The sequence below is a fragment of the Somniosus microcephalus genome, chromosome 5, assembly GCF_052327205.1.
Source record: "Somniosus microcephalus isolate GS21.2 chromosome 5, FLI_Smic_1.0, whole genome shotgun sequence".
Taxonomy (NCBI): domain Eukaryota; kingdom Metazoa; phylum Chordata; class Chondrichthyes; order Squaliformes; family Somniosidae; genus Somniosus; species Somniosus microcephalus.
Window position 1 is genome coordinate 319,648,704 of NC_140991.1, and position 18,169 is coordinate 319,666,872.

At 51.4% G+C, this 18,169-nt stretch overlaps 1 protein-coding gene across 1 annotated transcript in view; it reads right to left on the minus strand.

Annotated features, from left to right (window-relative positions):
* Positions 1 to 18,169, minus strand: part of ulk4 (unc-51 like kinase 4) — a 585,662-nt gene that overhangs the window by 535,424 nt on the left and 32,069 nt on the right. Inside the window, exon 8 of the mRNA XM_085989398.1 lies at positions 13,866 to 13,961. Coding sequence (XP_085845524.1) covers positions 13,866 to 13,961 — 96 coding nt within the window. The remainder of the gene's footprint in view (positions 1 to 13,865; positions 13,962 to 18,169) is intronic.

The following is an 18,169-nucleotide window of genomic DNA, read 5'->3' on the forward strand; positions in this document are numbered from 1 at the left end:
GAGAATTCCAAAGATTCACCACCCTGAGTGAAGAAATTCCTCCTCATCTCAGTCCTAAATGGCCGACCCCTTATCCTGAGACTGTGACCCCTAGTTGTAGACTCTCCAGACAGGGGAAACAACCTCTCAGCATCTACGCTGTCAATCCCCCTCAGAATCTTACATGTTTCAATGAGATCACCTCTCATTCTTCTACACTCGAGAGTCGTCTTCTTCTTAGGCAGTCCCTCAGAACCGAGGATGACTTGCTTCCACATTAAAAATGAGTTCTCAGGTGACTGAGGAGTCCAATGCGGGACCTACAGTCTCTGTCACAGGTGGGGCAGACGGTGGTTGAAGGGGCGGGTGGGTGGGGTGCTTGGGTTGACGTGCACTCCTTCCGCTTGGCTTCCGCTTGCTCCCGACGGAGAGGCTCGAGGTGTTCGGCGCTTTCCCGGATGCTTCTCCTCCACTTTGTGCGGTCTTGGGCCAGGGATTCCCAGGTGTCGATGGGGATGTTACACTTTTTCAAGGAGGCTTTGAGGGTGTCCTTGAAGCGTTTCCTCTGCCCACCTGGGGCTCTCTTACCATGCCGGAGCTCCGAGTAGAGTGCGTGTTTTGGGAGTCTCGTATCTTTTCCAGAGAGCATAGGCCCAATCTACACAATCTCTCCTCGTAGGACAACCCTCTCACCCCAAGGATCAACCTAGTGAACCTTCGTTGCACTGCCTCGAAGGCAAGTATGTCCTACCTCAGATAAGGAGACCAGACTGTGCACAGTAACCCAGGTGTGGTCTCACCAAGGCCCTGTACAACTGTAGCAAGAGACACATAGCATGACATAAAGATCAGCTGAAGCTCCGCAACAGTTGATGATAAAACATTATTCCTCTCTCTGACAACAGGCTTGCAGTAGACTGCTGTGGGTCTTAACCAATTCATTGAAAGTAGTGCAGAATTTAGGTCAAGATTCTGTGAGTTGGAGCAGCTTAGAATGTATATCTGTTGTTGATCAGCTGTTCCTTCTTTAACTTAAAATGATCAATTTACTTTGTCCTTAACTCCAGAACTTGCATGCATTTTAGCCAAAGAATTAGCATGCCTATAATTTGTTTTTAACTCATTCCCAGGATGTGGGCATCTCTGGCAAGGCCAACATTTATCGTCCAGCCCTTGTTGCCCTGAGAAGGTGGTGGTGAGCCACCTTCTGGAACCGCAGCAGTCCGTGTGGTGAAGAGGCTCCCACAACGTTGTTAGGTAGGGAGTTCCAGGACTTTGACCCTGCGACAATGAAAGAACGGCGCTATATCTCCAAGTCAGGATGGTACTGGAGGTGGAGGTGGTGGGTTCCCATGCACCTGCTGCCCCTGTCCTTCCAGGGGGTGGAGGTGCTGCCAAAGAATCCTTGGTGGGGTGCTGCAGTAGTACACACTGCAGCCACTGTACGCCAGGGTGGATGTTTAGACTAGTGGATGAGGTCCCAATCAAGCAAACTGCTTTGTTCTGGATGATGTTGAGCTTCTTGAGTGTTATTGGAGCTGCACCCATCCAGGCAAGTGGAGAGTATTTCATCACACTCCTGACTTGTGCCTTATAGATGGTGAAGAGAGTTTGGGGAGTTAGGAAGTGAGCTTTGACCGGATCAGTTGCTTGCAAGTAGCCTGGTTGTGTCAATTCAACAGGTTGGCACCTCATTTTCAGGTATGCCTAGTGCTGCTCTCGGCATGCTCTTCTACACTCATTGAAGCAGGGTTGGCGATCTGGCTTGATGGTGATCGACGAGTGAGGAACATGTTGAACCACGAGGTTGCAAATTGTGGTGTACAATTCTGCTGCTGCCAGTGGGTAACAGCGTCTCACGGTTGCCCAGTTTTGAGCTGTTAGATCTGTTCTTAGTCTATCCCACTTAGCATGGTGGTAGTGCCATACGACATGGTGGAGGGTGCCCTCAGTGTGAAGATGGGACTTGGTCTCCACGAGGACAGTGTGGTGGTCACGCCGATACATCTGGAACAGGTAGATTGGCAAGGACGAGGACAAATGGAATATCCCCCTCATGTTGGTTCTCTCACCACCTTCCCTCTTGTTGGTTCTCTCACCACCTTCCCTCTTGTTGGTTCTCTCACCACCTTCCCTCTTGTTGGTTCTCTCACCACCTGCCCTATTGTTGGTTCTCTCACCACCTGCCCTCTTGTTGGTTCTCTCACCACCTTCCCTCTTGTTGGTTCTCTCACCACCTGCCCTATTGTTGGTTCTCTCACCACCTGCCCTCTTGTTGGTTCTCTCACCACCTGCCCTCTTGTTGGTTCTCTCACCACCTGCCCTCTTGTTGGTTCTCTCACCACCTTCCCTCTTGTTGGTTCTCTCACCACCTTCCCTCTTGTTGGTTCTCTCACCACCTGCCCCATTGTTGGTTCTCTCACCACCTGCCCTCTTGTTGGTTCTCTCACCACCTGCCCTATTGTTGGTTCTCTCACCACCTTCCCTCTTGTTGGTTCTCTCACCACCTTCCCTCTTGTTGGTTCTCTCACCACCTGCCCTATTGTTGGTTCTCTCACCACCTTCCCTCTTGTTAGTTCTCTCACCACCTGCCCTCTTGTTGGTTCTCTCACCACCTGCCCTATTGTTGGTTCTCTCACCACCTTCCCTCTTGTTGGTTCTCTCACCACCTTCCCCATTGTTGGTTCTCTCACCACCTTCCCTCTTGTTGGTTCTCTCACCACCTGCCCTATTGTTGGTTCTCTCACCACCTTCCCTCTTGTTGGTTCTCTCACCACATGCCCTCTTGTTGGTTCTCTCACCACCTGCCCTATTGTTGGTTCTCTCACCACCTTCCCTCTTGTTGGTTCTCTCACCACCTTCCCCATTGTTGGTTCTCTCACCACCTTCCCTCTTGTTGGTTCTCTCACCACCTGCCCTATTGTTGGTTCTCTCACCACCTTCCCTCTTGTTGGTTCTCTCACCACCTGCCCTCTTGTTGGTTCTCTCACCACCTTCCCTATTGTTGGTTCTCTCACCACCTTCCCTCTTGTTGGTTCTCTCACCACCTTCCCTCTTGTTGGTTCTCTCACCACCTTCCCTCTTGTTGGTTCTCTCACCACCTGCCCCATTGTTGGTTCTCTCACCACCTGCCCTATTGTTGGTTCTCTCACCACCTTCCCTCATGTTGGTTCTCTCACCACCTGCCCTCTTGTTGGTTCTCTCACCACCTTCCCTCTTGTTGGTTCTCTCACCACCTGCCCTATTGTTGGTTCTCTCACCACCTGCCCTATTGTTGGTTCTCTCACCACCTGCCCTCTTGTTGGTTCTCTCACCACCTGCCCTATTGTTGGTTCTCTCACCACCTTCCCTCTTGTTGGTTCTCTCACCACCTGCCCTCTTGTTGGTTCTCTCACCACCTGCCCTCTTGTTGGTTCTCTCACCACCTGCCCTATTGTTGGTTCTCTCACCACCTGCCCTATTGTTGGTTCTCTCACCACCTGCCCTCTTGTTGGTTCTCTCACCACCTGCCCTATTGTTGGTTCTCTCACCACCTTCCCTCTTGTTGGTTCTCTCACCACCTGCCCTATTGTTGGTTCTCTCACCACCTTCCCTATTGTTGGTTCTCTCACCACCTGCCCTATTGTTGGTTCTCTCACCACCTGCCCTATTGTTGGTTCTCTCACCACCTGCCCTATTGTTGGTTCTCTCACCACCTTCCCTATTGTTGGTTCTCTCACCACCTTCCCTATTGTTGGTTCTCTCACCACCTGCCCCATTGTTGGTTCTCTCACCACCTTCCCTCTTGTTGGTTCTCTCACCACCTTCCCTATTGTTGGTTCTCTCACCACCTGCCCTCTTGTTGGTTCTCTCACCACCTGCCCTATTGTTGGTTCTCTCACCACCTTCCCTCTTGTTGGTTCTCTCACCACCTGCCCCATTGTTGGTTCTCTCACCACCTGCCCTATTGTTGGTTCTCTCACCACCTGCCCTCTTGTTGGTTCTCTCACCACCTGCCCCATTGTTGGTTCACTCACCACCTGCCCTATTGTTGGTTCTCTCACCACCTGCCCTCTTGTTGGTTCTCTCACCACCTGCCCTATTGTTGGTTCTCTCACCACCTTCCCTCTTGTTGGTTCTCTCACCACCTTCCCTATTGTTGGTTCTCTCACCACCTGCCCTCTTGTTGGTTCTCTCACCACCTGCCCTCTTGTTGGTTCTCTCACCACCTGCCCTCTTGTTGGTTCTCTCACCACCTTCCCATTGTTGGTTCTCTCACCACCTGCCCCATTGTTGGTTCTCTCACCACCTGCCCTATTGTTGGTTCTCTCAGCACTCTGGTAGCTATGTCCTTCAAGACCCAGCCAGCTAAGTCAGTGATGGTATTACCGAGCCACTCGGTGATGGACATTGAGGTCCCCCACCCAAAGTACATTCTGAGAGACTTTGTGCTGCACAAAACTGGATTACAATTGTCACAGATATTGGTCATGAAAATAGTTATTGAAATCAAGCATGTAGCATGGGTATGGGTGAAGAACATCAGTGAATTCGTTTTTACAACAATTTGGCAGCATTCATTGGCATTTTGCCAGCCTCACATCACCAGATTTATTGCATTCCATTTGCCAGGGTGGGATTTGAACTCAATCTCTGGGGGTTGCGAGTCTACATACTTATGGAGCGTCAATGATTATGTGCACCCCATATAAACAAATTTAGAAATCCAGCTATCTAGCTTCTTGAAAAGACTAACTTTTATACCTACAGTGTTTCTTTTCTTGGCGTTCTCACCCGTGAGAGCTGCATTACTCTGAACTATATCTCTTGGAAGTTGGAAGTTCCAAACAGCACTCGAGCAGTTACAGCTCCTCAAATAGTTACAAGGCTCCCTGCATTTGAATAACTAAACAAAGCACATTCTATATTTATTTGAAAGTATTTGGCTTCTTCCTCAAACCTTGCAGAAAACTGACGAAAGCGGCAACATTTGCTTCGAGTTACGTTTAGAACAGGATTGTGACTTGCTGGTTATTTTTTTAAACTCCTTACGACTGATGCCTGAATTAATAAGGAACCTCCGCAAGACTAAAACAAAACAAAACCGCATCAGGTTTGGTCCAATTCAGTTCTCATTTAAATTGATGAACCCCCATCATGATTACATTTAGAAAGAATGTGCGTCTTTTTTTTAAGATCAGAAATAACCTGTGGCAAATCATTTCAGCTTAAAATTTATCTGTTTGAGGAAGAGGCTTTATAAGAACTTTGAGAATTCTGGATTTGAACATAAAAGCAATGCCCAAAACACAAGAGCAAAGTCTGAGGGCCGCATTCTGGCAAAGTAGTCTGTGAATCTGCCATTAATTCAGAAAGGATTATTGTGGGCATGTTTCTGCAATAGTTTCATGCAGTCCAAAAGGAATTTAAACTGTAGTACTTTGAATACTTTAAGCATGAGGTCATAATCAGCACTCTCTCATGTCCCATATCGAGAGATCAGGGCCAGCTATTTAGAATGGAAATGGATGGTTCAATCAAGATCTGAGAAACTAGGGTACAACGGGGAATGGGGCTAGGCATGGGGGCGGGGCAGAGCAGGGGGAGAGAAAGTTAAAGCTACAGTGAATCCCAGGAACCCATTATCACCATTGTTTACCAAAGCCTTTCTCAATTTTTCAGCACCAACACTATCCGTGAAGAAGCAAAACTCTGATTCACTTCTGTGCTTTCAGCTGGTGGTAGTTTGCCCCCATTCTTACGCTCTACGAAGTAAATTTTTAGAACACAAGAAAAGAAATAGGAACGGGAGTAGACCACTCGGCCCCTCGAGCCTGCTCCGCCATTCAATAAGATCATGGCTGATCTTCGACCTCAACTCCACTTTCCCGCCCGATCTCCATATCCCTCGATTCCCCATGAGTCCAAAAATCTATCGATCTCAGCCTTGAATATACTCAACGACTCAGCATCCACAGCCCTCTGGGGCAGAGAATTCCAAAGATTCACCACCCTGAGTGAAGAAATTCCTCCTCATCTCAGTCCTAAATGGCCGACCCCTTATCCTGAGACTGTGACCCCTAGTTCTAGACTCTCCAGCCAGGGGAAACAGCCTCTCAGCATCTACCCTGTCAATCCCCCTCAGAATCTTTTCTGTTTCAATGAGATCACCTCTCATTCTTCTAAACTCCAGAGAGTATCGGCCCAATCTACTCAATCTCTCCTCAAAGGACAACCCTCTCATCCCAGAAATCAATCTAGTGAACCTCTGTTGCACCGCCGCTAAGGCAAGTATAGCCTTCCTTAGATAAGAGGCTCTGCGAAAAGGCTCACCATACTGACACGTGTCAAGATTAGGATACAAAAGCTAATCTCCTTGATTATCGAGAACCCCAACACCATACCTATCTGCCCAACCATAACACAAGCATTCACATTGTATACACGGAGCCTGCACAGTGGGAGGATATTTGCGACGGTGCCACCATAACCAGGCCTGACCCTATTCTCACCTGCTTCCCTGCATTGTGAATAAGAGCAGGAACCCCATCTGATTCCCCCGCACTTTCGTAACCCAGTTATTTAATTCACTGACGTAACAATATTACAGATCTTCAAAACACACACACGCAGAAAATTATTCAGCAGATCATAAAGTAAGAAGTTCAGATTAATGTGTCTTACTGACTGTAAAGAATGCAAGTTATTATCAGTTTACAAAGGGCTGCCTTTAAAGTGACTGGTTCTGTGGCATGATTAGTGACTACTGCTATTCTAAATCAGACAATAAAGAGATTATTCAGGAACTGCTGTCAATAATACCAAAAATATAATTGTCTAGACATAACTCCAGGAGTCATAAGCTTATAATGGGCAGAATGGTAATTAATTTGGAAAGCTTCAGAAAGAAAGTCATTCATACACACTTCCTTGAATCCATTGTTTTCTGCGATATACCAGTTGGCTCAGCAACAAATTTGTCCAGCCCTGAAATGTATGAACTCAAGCATACAAAGGATGAATTAAACCGCTCTATCAGCCCAATTTCTTTGAGCAAGCAGTTTTTGCACCGAGTTATCACTGCCCAGAGCTTGCTGGAGCGGGGCATCTCGCAGCGAGCGCCGCCAGTTGCATTCTCCTGACCTTTCAGCTCCAATTATTTTCGCGGTGCAAATTGCTGGAAATGCGAATTGATAACGGCACGGTGAGGTCAACAGGGCATCTGGAATCGCGGTGAACAAGTGAACCAATAATCTATCTCCTTAACTAATGACATTTAAGGACAGAGAAAGAAGCAGAGCGTACAACAGAGGAAATAGGGTGAATTAGAGTCAAATTAGAAACAGAAAGAAAAATAAAGAGGGAAAGAAAGATTGGATTGCGAGAGAGGAAAAAAAGAGAACCAGAAAGAAAAAGTAATTTTTTTTTTTTTTTTTTTTTTTTTTTTTTAACTCCGAGGAACAAATTACTACCTGCAGGAGAGAGTGTCCAGTTTCAACTGTTCCCTTTCGAATGGCCTCCAATGTTGAGCGGCATGTCAGGACCATAAATCACCCCATTAGCAGGGTGCTTATGCCCTGAAATTACAGCTCTAACTTTGTGGCGAGTTTAATTCGTATTTATGGCGCAAATCCAGCAATTTCTTGAAACACACGGGCAGGTTGAAGGTGCGATCCCGTCATTGCGAGGCTAACGGCCGAGAGGATCAAATCGTCCAGCAACTTGTAGCAATATGCAACTCGGCACGCGCTGTGAACTCGCTGTTGTTTATACAGCAACTTCTGGGCCAATATATTGGAGCTTTACCGAGGTGGTTTCCTTTCTGATACTGGCAGATAGCCTCACTTTTAAGAACATAACATAAGAATTAGGAGCAGGAATCGGCCATTCGGCCCCTCGAGCCTGCTCCGACATTCAGTATCATGGCTGATCTTCGACCTCAACTCCACTTTCCTGCACTATCCCCATATCCCTCGATTCCCTTAATATCCAAAAATCTATCGATCTCTGTCTTGAATAGACTCAACGACTGAGCCTCCACAGCCCTCTGGGGTACAGAATTCCAAAGGTTCACCACCCTCTGAGTGAAGACATTCCTCCTCATCTCAGTCCTAAATGGCCGACCCCTTATTCTGAGTCTGTGACCCCTGGTTCTAGACTCCCCAACCATGGGGAAACATCCTCCCTGCATCGACCCTGTCAAGCCCTGTAAGAATTGTGTATGTTTCAATGAGATCACCTCTCATTCTTCTAAACTCTTGAGAATATAGGCCTAGTCTACTCAATCTCTCCTCATAGGACAATCCCCCCCATCCCAGGAACCAGTCTGGTGAACCTTTGTTGCACTCCCTCTATGGCAAGTATATCCTTCCTTAGGCAAGGAGACTAAAACTGTCCACAATACTCCAGGTGTGGTCTCACTTTTGAGGCCAATAAAATGCAAAGAATTTTTAGGAAATTCAATTTGAAAAATCTGACCAAAACTTTTCATTTGTTAAATTTCAGATGCAATATACCAAAAATTAGCATTTATAAATCACACGTTTTACAGAAAACATCCGAAAGTTCTTCACAATGGGAGCCTTGGATACAATGCAGTTTATAAACTTTTTTGTCTTGCCACTTGTGTCTTCTGCTGCAAATATATTTGACTACTAAAAGAAAAAAATCAAATGTAAAAGGGATGTACTTTTTTGGACGGCTGACGCTGGTTTTGATAACAAACCGAATTGTCACATTCTACAGCGTGTTTGAAATCTCATCATAATTGTCCCCCCAAATCTGCACCAAACAAGAAATTCCTTCCTCCTCCATCTGAGCAGATTCAATTGTAACTTTCAGAAAGGGAATTGGATAGATACTTCAAAAGGAAAATGTTGCAGGGCTGTGGGGAAAGAGAGTGGGACTAGAAACATAGAAGATAGGAGCAGGAGTAGGCCATTCGGCTCTTCGAGCCTGCTCCACCATTCAATGTGATCATGGCTGATCATCCAAATTCAGTACCCTGTCCCTGCCTTCTCCCTATATCCCTTGATCCCTTCAGCCTCAAGAAATATATCCAACTCTTTCTTGAATATATTTAATGAACTGGCCTCCACCGCCCTCTGTGGCAGAGAATTCCACAGGTCCACCACTCTCTGGGTGAAGAAATTCCTCCTCATTTCAGTCCTAAATGGCTTACCCCTTATCCTTAGACTGTGACCCCTGGTTCTGGACTCCCCGGCCATCAGAAACATCCTTCCTGCATCTAGTCTGTCCAGACCTGACAGAATTTTATAGGTTTCGATGAGATCCCCTCTCAATCTTCTAAACTCCAGTGAGTATAAGCCCAATCGACACAATCTCTCCTCATACGTCATTCCTGCCATCCCAGGTATCAGCCTGGTGAATGTTCGCTGCACTCCCTCCATGGCAAGAATGTCCTTCCTCAGGTAAGGTGACCAAAACTGCACACAATACTCAAGGTGCGGTCTCACCAAGGCCCTGTACAACTGTAGCAAGACATCCTTGTTCCTGTACTCGAACCCTCTCGCTACGAAGGCCAACATACCATTTGCCTTGTTAACCGCCTGCTGCACCTGCATGCTTACCTTCAGCGACTGGTGCACAAGGACACCCAGGTCTCTTTGCACTTCCCCTTCTCCCAATCTATTGCCATTCAAATAATAATCTGCCTTCCTGTTTTTGCCACCAAAGTGGATAACCTCACATTTATCCACATTATAGTGCATTTGCCATGTTTCTGCCCAATCACCCAACCTGTCCAAATCGTACTGGAGTTTCCCGACATCCTCCTCGCAGCTTACCCTCCCGCCCAGCTTTGTGTCGTCTGCAAATTTGGAGATATTACATCCAATTCCCTCGTCCAGATCATTAATATATATTGTGAACAGCTGGGGTCCTAGGCCCGATCCTTGCGGTACCCCACTAGTCACTGCCTGCCACTCGGAAAACGACCCGTTTATTCCAACTCTTTGCTTTCTGTCCGCCAACCAGTTCTCTATCCAAGTCAATACCTTGCCCGCAATCCCATGTGCCTTAATTTTGCACGCTAATCTCTTGTGTGGGACCTTATCGAAAGCCTTCTGAAAGTCCAAATACACCACATCCACTGGCTCTCCCTTACCTATTTTACCAGTTACATCCTCAAAAAATTCCAGCAGATTAGTCAAGCACGATTTACCTTTTGTAAATCCATGTTGACTTTGTCCGATCCTGTCACTGCTTTCCAAGTGCTCTGCTATTACATCTTTTATAATAGACTCTAGCATTTTCCCCACTACCGATGTCAGGCTTAACAGTCTATAATTCCCCGCTTTTTCTCTACCACCTTTTTTGAATAGTGGGGTAACATTAGCTACCCTCCAATCCATGGGTACCGTTCCAGAGTCTATCGAGTTCTGGAAGATGACCAGTAATGCATCTACTATCTCTAGGGCCACTTCCTTAAGTACCCTGGGAGGTAGACCATCAGGCCCTGGGGATTTATCGGCCTTCAGTCCCATCAACTTTCCTAACACCATTTTTCTACAAATACTGATTTCTTTCAGTTCCTCTCTTTCATCAGACCCTATGTTCCCCGGCATCTCTGGGAGGTTATTTGTGTCCTCCTTTGTGAAGACAGAACCAAAGTATGTATTTCGTTGGTCTGCCATTTCCTTGTTTCCCATTATAAATTCCCCTGATTCTGACTGTAAGGGACCTATGCTTGACTTCACTAATCTTTTTCTCTTCACATATCTATAAAAGCTTTTACAGTCAGTTTTTATGTTCCCTGCTAGCTTACTCTCATTCTATTTTCCCTTTCTTAATTAATCCCTTTGTCCTCCTTTGTTGACTCCTAAACTGCTCCCAATCCTCAGGATTATTGCTTTTTCTAGCCAATTTATATGTCCTCTCCTTGGATCTTATGCTATCCCTAATTTCCCTTGTTAGCCACGGTTGAGTCACCTTTTTTGTTTTATTTTTATGCCAAACTGGGATGAACAAATTCTGTAGCTCATCCATTCGGTCTTTGAATGTTTGCCATTGCCTATCCACCGTCAACCCTTTGAGCGCCATTCCCCACTCAATCCTACCCAACTCGCTCCTCAGACCATCGTAGTTTCCTTTATTTAAATTGAGGACCCTTGTCTCTGAGTCAACTGGAGAGCTCTTTCAAAGAGCCGGCACAGGCACGATGGGCCGAATGGACTCCTCCTGTGCTGTAAAATTCTACACTGAGAGAAAGCCAGGGTGACAATCAATATCACCACCTCATTCAATTCCAAGTGCAGCCCCTTTCTACAAATTAGAGAAAGTAGAATAGGAAGAAAACTAGATTTAAGAGGTCAAAAAGGCAAAATTGAAGTGAAGTGAGATTGAGGGGAAAGCTTTAAAATGATGTGCAAACCTGCTTTTCTGTGAAACACGTTCATGCGCATTCAAAATGCAGAAATAATTTTTTCAGTCCCATCTTCCTAAACCAATATTGTTGCAACAGTTTTACAAAGATGAAGAAGCCATTATATATTAGCACAGCACCAGGGAAAGCCCGATTGTTATGTTCTCTTGGCAGACCAGCCATGATGACATCGTCCTAGCAACTACAAAGTACATGGCAACAGCAACTGAGTGGGCGCACCGAGTTCAGTGGAATCTGGCAACTGATTCAGGACCACTGGGAGCGTCAGTGAACGGGCTACAAATTCTACACGGCTTTTCAACGTGGCGAGCTGTAAAAAAGCAGGAGGTTTGCCAAAACCCTCCTGGATTGTCTGGGAGTCACCCGGAATGGAGGCTAGATCTCCCAGGCACTGCTGCGCGCAAGCCGGGAGAAAATAAGTGGTACAGTTGATGGGCAGCGCCAATGCATCTGTGACGGGAGATGGCGCTCTGGTGGGCAGGCCAATAGGCTCGGGCAGGGGAAGGTTCACATTAACAGGTGAGGTTGCGCTGCATCCTGCCAGAGCACCGTAGGCAGTATTTTGGCTGCAGCAGTAACCATCTTAGGTAGGTACTTGTAACTTAGTTACTCCAATCAGCCATGATCTCATTGAATGGCAGAACAGGCGCGAGGGGCTAAATGGCCTCTTCCTTCTCCGACGTTCCTGTGCTCCTAGTTCCTTCTTTCATTTGTCTCCCCTCCTCCCGAATTTCACTGTGTCTTTTCCTAAGTCTAGCCTACTTGTGGGGGAATTAGCAGATTATTTTGGGACTGAAGTGGTTGGAAACCACTGCTAGGACTTGCTCGCTCACCCACCGCCACCCACCCTTCTGAATATTTTTTTTCCGACACTGTCATTTTGACTTGAACTGGAAGGTGAAATGTTGTTTAAATCGCCACCCTTCAGCTCCCAGGGTGCGTGTGGCACGGCTGTTGCCAACCCTCCCAGACATTGAGTATTTCCAGCATTTTTAGCTTTTGTTTCAGATTATATCGAATTGACCACCTTCGATTTCTCGGAGGTGGTGGTGGATCAGAGAGCACATCGCCCGGGATGATAGGGAACCATTCATGGGGGCGCTCGGAAAATTTCCCCGATACCCAATTCGCCTCTGCCAGCGAGTTTAAACATTTTTTATAAGTTCATGGGAAGCAAAGACACTCAACTACAGGGTCCCCAACCTTTGTACGGTAAATACAATGAGCCGGAATTTGCGGTCCGGATGACGGTGAACTGGCAGCGTTTGCCATCATTCCGCCTTTGAAACTCACCGAAACTTCGGGATTTGGCGCCGGCGCAGCTCAACATGGAAATCCTGAAGTTGCGGTCTGTCATTCACTGCTCTGACACTGGCTGCGCTGTACCCCCTCCCCCCAACACCCCCGCGCCTGCCCCCCCTCCCGCCTGTCCCCTCCACCAACCCCCCCCCTCCTGCCGCCCCCACCTGACAACCCCCCCTGGCCCGGCCCGCCCCCTCCCACCGCCTGCACCCTCCCCCTGCCTGTCCCACCAACCCCCCCGCCTGCACCCCCCACCAACCACACAACCTGCCCACCGCCCGCCGCTCCCTTCGCCTGTCCCAATCCCACCGCCTGCACCCCCTACCAACCCCACCGCCTGCCCCCCCACCAACCTCCCCCCGCCCCCCCTCCTACCCCCCTGTGCACCCCCTGCCTGTTCCACCAACCCCCCCCGCCAAGCCAGCAATCAGTGAAATCACTGAAATCAAGGAAACTGAGGAAAACGTTGTCTCCTCTGCAGTAACACCGCTGTTACTAAATGTTGGACCCAAAGGGATTAGGTATAAATGTTAATGGCCCGGAAAACTAATTTTAATTTTGTGCAGTGTGAAATTTGTCCATTTAAAAAAAAAAAAAACTTTTAAGAACCTTTTCAAAAACATTTTTTTTATTTTTATTTTTTTTAAGTTTGTTCATCTTTATTTCAGGTTTGTCTTCTCCCCATGTGAGAGCCCCAGTCTTTCTTTTGCTCTCTAACTATTTTAAAAAGTTAGCATTTTGAAAGAGCTTACTCACTCCTTTGTTTGTTGTGTCAGAATTCTGCCATTTGATTGGCTGCTTAGACAGCCTGTTGACGACACAGCAGATCGCACAAGGGGATCCCCATTAAGTTCCGTTGAATTGAATTGAAGGTTGGAAAACCCGAAGCTCTCGACACAGATCGCGAGATCCTTGTGCGGAGCGTACTTCGGGGCCAGCAGCCAACACCTTCGCTTCATTGCTGGCTGCAAACTCCGGGCCATTAACTTTTACAAACTGCTCGACAACAATTCATTTAAATCCCAAACTATAAAGTCGGGCCATAAAAGTAAAAGTCAACAGGAATATTTTTTGGAAATGGTGAAAAAACATTGCCAGATAGAAAATGACAAAAGGGAAGGAACTAAATAAGCTTACAGTGCTGGTGCTTTGGGAAACACAAATGATAATGTTAAGTCATCAACCTCCTCTTGCTACTGACCTCAAGCTGCTGCTGCTGCTCTCTTCGTCACTGAAGTCCTTTTTAGCAAAGGCTCCTCGCCAGAAAGCATGCTGCATTAGGCCTCTCCAGTTCAGCCTATCGAGTGAGAAGCAAAACCTCTCCATTAGCAAATGCTAGTTTAAATAAGCAATGGAAAATTCTACCGTACTTCTTGTAAACCCAAACTATACAAGTATTTTTTTGAATCACTCAGATCCAATCATTTTTTAATTTTTTTTTTAAAGAAAGAAGGAACGAGGAAAGAAAGAAAAAAAAAGTCTTGCATTTCTATAGCGCCTTTCACGGCCACTGGACATCCCAAAGCACTTCACCGCCAATGAAGTCCTTTTTGAAGTGGAGTCACTGTTGTAATGTAGGAAACGCAGCAGCCAATTTGCGCACAGCAAGCTCTCACAAACAGCAATGTGATAACGACCAGATAATCTGTTTTAGTGATGTTGATTGAGGGATAAATATTGGCCCCAGGACACTGGGAGAACTCCCCTGCTCTTCTTCGAAATAGCGCCGTGGGATCTTTTACATCCACCTGAGAGCGCAGGCGGGGCCTCGGCTTAACGTCTCATCCGAAAGACGGCACCTCCGACAGTGCAGCGCTCCCTCAGTACTGCCCCTCCAACAGTGCGGCGCTCCCTCAGTACTGCCCCTCCAACAGTGCGGCGCTCCCTCAGTACTGCCCCTCCAACAGTGCGGCGCTCCCTCAGTACTGCCCCTCCAACAGTGCGGCGCTCCCTCAGTACTGCCTCTCCGACAGTGCGGCGCTCCCTCAGTACTGCCCCTCCGACAGTGCGGCGCTCCCTCAGTACTGCCCCTCCGACAGTGCGGCGCTCCCTCAGTACTGCCCCTCCGACAGTGCGGCGCTCTCTCAGTACTGCCCCTCTGACAGTGCGGCGCTCTCTCAGTACTGCCCCTCCGACAGTGCGGCGCTCCCTCAGTACTGCCCCTCCGACAGTGCAGCGCTCCCTCAGTACTGCCCCTCCGACAGTGCGGCGCTCCCTCAGTACTGCCCCTCCGACAGTGCGGCGCTCTCTCAGTACTGCCCCTCCGACAGTGCGGCGCTCTCTCAGTACTGCCCCTCCGACAGTGCGGCACTCCCTCAGTACTGCCCCTCCGACAGTGCAGTGCTCCCTCAGTACTGCCCCTCCCACAGTGCAGCGCTCCCTCAGCACTGCCCTGGAGTGTCAGCCTAGATTTTTTGTGCTCAAGTCTCTGGAGTGGGACTTGAACCCACAACCTTCTAACTCAGAGGCGAGTGTGCAGCCCACTGAGCCACGACTGATGTTAGAATAAATCACTTTGAATCTTCAAAAGTACAAATGTACATTGCACCCAAATTGATTTTTATTTGGAAAAACCAAGGGGTTTGAGGTACTTAATGTACCAACTTTCTCTGACTCAGCTGTAGCTCCTGTGTACGACAATAATCCAGTAATTGATGTAAACAGGCCAGGGTTGCTCCAAGTATCATGGACACCGTTACTTGCCTGGGCGGTGTTGCAAACCGAGAAATACCAATGATTGCACATTGCCACCAAAATTGATCTTCGCTTCATGTTTACGGCCATGTTGGATGAGCTCACCTGAGTGAGCTTCTCCGTGAGATCTGCAATTGGCCTTGCCCCCACTGCAATACATAGCAGGACTAACCTGCCTTGGAACAAAAGCTTCAGGACCAGCGTTCCAGTCAGTTCAAAACACCAGCCTTCTATTCCAAGTGTATGCAGCTTTCCGCCTCCCTCGTCCCTCCTGTCTCCTTCACCCACCAGCAGGTCTGCGCTGCTGGGCATACTGGTTGGAGCAGTGTGGCTGGTTTCTTCTGAGCTCCAAATGCTGCGGTGTCCACTGGCAGCCTTCGATTCTTCCCCCACCCCCCAGTTCCCTAACTCTCCTTTTATCCCTTGCTATACTTTACCATCCCTGCCTCCTCCCCATGGCGTCTAGCCTTGGTCGGCCTTCTCCCGCCACCTCCAGCCCTGCTCCATCTTCCCCCTCCACCCCCAGCCCCGCTCCACCTTCCCCCTCCACCCCCAGCCCCGCTCCACCTTCCCCCTCCACCCCCAGCCCCGCTCCACCTTCCCCCTCCACCCCCAGCCCCGCTCCACCTTCCCCCTCCACCCCCAGCCCCGCTCCACCTTCCCCCTCCACCCCCAGCCCCGCTCCACCTTCCCCCTCCACCCCCAGCCCCGCTCCACCTTCCCCCTCCACCCCCAGCCCCGCTCCACCTTCCCCCTCCACCCCCAGCCCCGCTCCACCTTCCCCCTCCACCCGCAGCCCCGCTCCACCTTCCCCCTCCACCCCCAGCCCTGCTCCACCTTCCCCCTCCACACCCAGCCTCGCTCCATCTTCCCCCTCCACCCCCAGCCCCGCTCCATCTCCCCCCTCCACCCTCCAGCCCCAGCCCCGCTCCATCTTCCCCCCGCCACCCCAAGCCCCGCTCCATCTCCCCCCGCCACCCCCAGCCCCGCTCCATCTCCCCCCGCCACCCCCAGCCCCGCTCCATCTCCCCCCGCCACCCCCAGCCCCGCTCCATCTCCCCCCGCCACCCCCAGCCCTGCTCCATCTCCCCCCGCCACCCCCAGCCCTGCTCCATCACCCCCAGCCCTGCTCCATCTCCCCCCGCCACCCCCAGCCCTGCTCCATCTCCCCCCCCACCACCAGCCCTGCTCCATCTCCCCCCCCTACCCCCAGCCCTGCTCCATCTCCCCCCCCTACCCCCAGCCCTGCTCCATCTCCCCCCCCTACCCCCAGCTCCATCTCCCCCCGCCACCACCACCCCTGCTCCATCTCCCCCCCAACCCCCGCTCCATCTCCCCCCCCACCCCCAGCTCCATCTCCCCCCCCTACCCCCAGCTCCATCTCCCCCCGCCACCACCACCCCTGCTCCATCTCCCCCCCCAACCCCAGCTCCATCTCCCCCCCCTACCCCCAGCTCCATCTCCCCCCGCCACCACCACCCCTGCTCCATCTCCCCCCGCCACCACCACCCCTGCTCCATCTCCCCCCCCAACCCTCGCTCCATCTCCCCCCTCCACCCCCAGCCCCGCTCCATCTTCCCCCTCCAGCCCCAGCCCCGCTCCATCTTCCCCCTCCAGCCCCAGCCCCGCTCCATCTTCCCCCTCCAGCCCCAGCCCCGCTCCATCTTCCCCCTCCAGCCCCAGCCCCGCTCCATCTTCCCCCTCCAGCCCCAGCCCCGCTCCATCTCCCCCCTCCACCCCCGCTCCATCTTCCCCCTCCAGCCCCAGCCCCGCTCCATCTCCCCCCTCCACCCCCGCTCCATCTTCCCCCTCCAGCCCCGCTCCATCTTCCCCCTCCAGCCCCAGCCCCGCTCCATCTTCCCCCCGCCACCCCCAGCCCTGCTCCATCTCCCCCCCGCCACCCCCAGCCCTGCTCCATCTCCCCCCGCCACCCCCCAGCCCTGCTCCATCTCCCCCCGCCACCCCCAGCCCTGCTCCATCTCCCCCCGCCACCCCCAGCCCTGCTCCATCTCCCCCCGCCACCCCCAGCCCTGCTCCATCTCCCCCCGCCACCCCCAGCCTTGCTCCATCTCCCCCCGCCACCCCCAGCCCTGCTCCATCTCCCCCCGCCACCCCCAGCCTTGCTCCATCTCCCCCCGCCACCCCCAGCCCTGCTCCATCTCCCCCCGCCACCCCCAGCCCTGCTCCATCTCCCCCCGCCACCCCCAGCCCTGCTCCATCTCCGCCCCCGCCCCCAGCCTTGCTCCATCTCCGCCCCCGCCCCTGCTCCATCTCCGCCCGCCACCCGCAGCCCTGCTCCATCTCCGCCCCCAGCCCTGCTCCATCTCCGCCCCCGCCCCCAGCCCTGCTCCATCTCCGCCCCCAGCCCTGCTCCATCTCCGCCCCCGCCCCCAGCCCTGCTCCATCTCCGCCCCCGCCCCCAGCCCTGCTCCATCTCCGCCCCCGACCCCAGCCCTGCTCCATCTCCGCCCCCGCCCCCAGCTCCATCTCCGCCCCCGCCCCCAGCCCTGCTCCATCTCCGCCCCCGCCCCCGCCCCCAGCCCTACTCCATCTCCGCCCCCGCCCCCAGCCCTGCTCCATCTCCGCCCCCGCCCCCAGCCCTGCTCCATCTCCGCCCCCGCCCCCAGCCCTGCTCCATCTCCGCCCCCGCCCCCAGCCCTGCTCCATCTCCGCCCCCAGCCCTGTTCCATCTCCGCCCCCGCCCCCAGCCCTGCTCCATCTCCGCCCCCAGCCCTGCTCCATCTCCGCCCCCGCCATGCTCCATCTCCGCCCCCAGCCCCGCTCCATCTCCATCTCCGCCCCCACCCCCAG